The following is a 1,986-nucleotide window of genomic DNA, read 5'->3' as shown; positions in this document are numbered from 1 at the left end:
AGTCTCCTGCTTCCACCTCCCAAGTAGCTGGGACCACAGGCGCCCGCCACAACGCCTGGCTATTTTTTGGTTGCAGCTGTCATTGCTGTTTTGGAGGGCCCAGCCTGGATTTGAACCTGCCACCTTAGGTGTATGTGGCTGGCGCCTTAGCCACTTGAGCCATAGGCGGGAGCCTTTTCGTTTTTTACTTCTTCCTCCTGTAGTGATTCTCTTGCCCCCCATGTAGCTGGGATCACAATGTCTGGCTGTTTTTTTTTTTTGGGGGGTAGAGACCAGGGCTCCCTTTGCCTCATGCTGGTCTCGAACTCGGCTGAGCTCAGGCGATCCACCTGCCTTGGCCTCCCACAGTGCTGGGACAACAGGCGTGAGCCACCACGCCTGGCCGTGGGAGCCTTTTAACCAGTGCCTAATCACCTCCCAAAGCCCCTGCCTCCTCATACCACCACCTGGGGTTGGGGTGTCAATGCAAGACTGTGCCCAGTAAGTTAGCCTGGTACATGAGGACAAATACTGCATGATTCCACTTATGTAAGACCCCAAGTAGCCAAACCCATGGATGGCAAGCAGAATGGGCTCCAGGCTGGGGGCTGCACGGGGGGTTGGCAACCTGAGGGGAGCATCTGTTTGGGAAGACTGACGGGCCCTAGTGGTGGTGGTGACGGCTACACCAGGTGCACGTGCTCAATGCCCCTGACCTGGCCAAGACAGGTGCTTGTGCCAGGTGTGCATAGCAAACAGAGAAGGCCAGCGGGATAGAAGATCCCCTTACAGAAGGAAACCAGGGTGCACTTTTACATCGGAAGGACTCAGTAGAAGTGGGTGTGGGCTGCCATTTCCACAAAAAGAAAACCAAGCTACAAGGCTATGCCTATGTGTACATAGTGTGTGTACACAAGTACACATGTACCTGAATGCGAGTGTGGGCATACACAAGGATGTGCGTAGGGCACATGTGTGTAGGGCACATGTGTGTATGTGAGCTTGTGTCTACATGAGGGAATGTGTGCGTTTGTGTATATGAGCATGTATGCATCGGTGTGTGTATGCATGATGTATGAGTGCATGTGTATGAGTGTGTGTACAAGGGCAAGTGTGTGTGCATGTGTGCATGAATGTATGTGCATGTGTGTATTTTTGGATGCAAGAAATCTGGAAGATACCAGCTCTTCACAGTGGCTCCCTGCAAGTGTGATGTGGGCAGCTTATGGTATGATCTTCTTTTTAGCTTGAATGCTATCATTTACAGTGAAAAATATAAAAGTTTAGAAAACTACAGTGACAGAATATTTAGCCTCCAGAGATGATTAAAGGAAGGGCATGGTGTGATTGGAAGTGGTCACTTTAATCGACAAAGCATCTGTTTAAAGTCAGCAGAGCGCAGGACTCCCTAGGGGTAGCCAAGGCCACTGCTGCACATGGTGAGGACTGCAAGCCCCCTCCTGGTTGGGCAGAGTGTGTTGCACAGAAGACAAGACTTCTGATTTAGAATATGCTCCGCTTGGAGTGCTAACACTCTCCAGACCAAACCCTCACAGTGGCTGGATGAGGTTGGCCAGCTGTGCCCCACAGTAGCCGCAAAGAAGTGACAAGTGACACTGTTCTTTGAGAGGACAATTAACGTCCTTCCCAAACTGACAGCCACTTTTCCTCCACACAGAGAAGCGAGGCCACAGAAGCAGCTCTCAATGGTCTCTGAAGTTGGCCTTTCTCTTTTCCACAAATGCAGCCATCCCCTCTTTCCGGTCATCCTGGGGAAAGGAGAGGCCAAAGTAGACACTCAGGCTCCTGACTGGGCCCCACCAGTGGCCAGTACCTCCCTCTCCATGCCCATGGGGCCAGCAGGGCGGGGATCTTGACTCCTCTGGGCCAGGCCTGCCACCGGGGCTTTCTGTCACCTCCCATGCTAGGTGAACACACAGACCTCTTCACTTCTTCCTTAAAAGCTAAAACCATTTTTTTTTTTTTTTTTTTTTTTGAGACAGAGCC

General features: G+C 51.5%; 1 protein-coding gene across 1 annotated transcript in view; it reads right to left on the bottom strand.

Moving 5' to 3' along the window:
* Nucleotides 1-1,321: 1,321 nt before the first annotated feature.
* ECHS1 (enoyl-CoA hydratase, short chain 1) overlaps nt 1,322-1,986 on the bottom strand; it is a 6,766-nt gene continuing 6,101 nt past the window's right edge. Inside the window, exon 8 of the mRNA XM_003794043.3 lies at nt 1,322-1,748. Coding sequence (XP_003794091.1) covers nt 1,683-1,748 — 66 coding nt within the window. The 3' untranslated portion in view covers nt 1,322-1,682. The remainder of the gene's footprint in view (nt 1,749-1,986) is intronic.

This window comes from Otolemur garnettii, unplaced genomic scaffold (genome assembly GCF_000181295.1).
Source record: "Otolemur garnettii isolate 467f Iridium unplaced genomic scaffold, OtoGar3 scaffold00075, whole genome shotgun sequence".
NCBI lineage: Eukaryota > Metazoa > Chordata > Mammalia > Primates > Galagidae > Otolemur > Otolemur garnettii.
The sequence above is the reverse complement of the archived record's forward strand: the minus strand, read 5'-3'. Positions and strand labels throughout refer to the sequence as shown.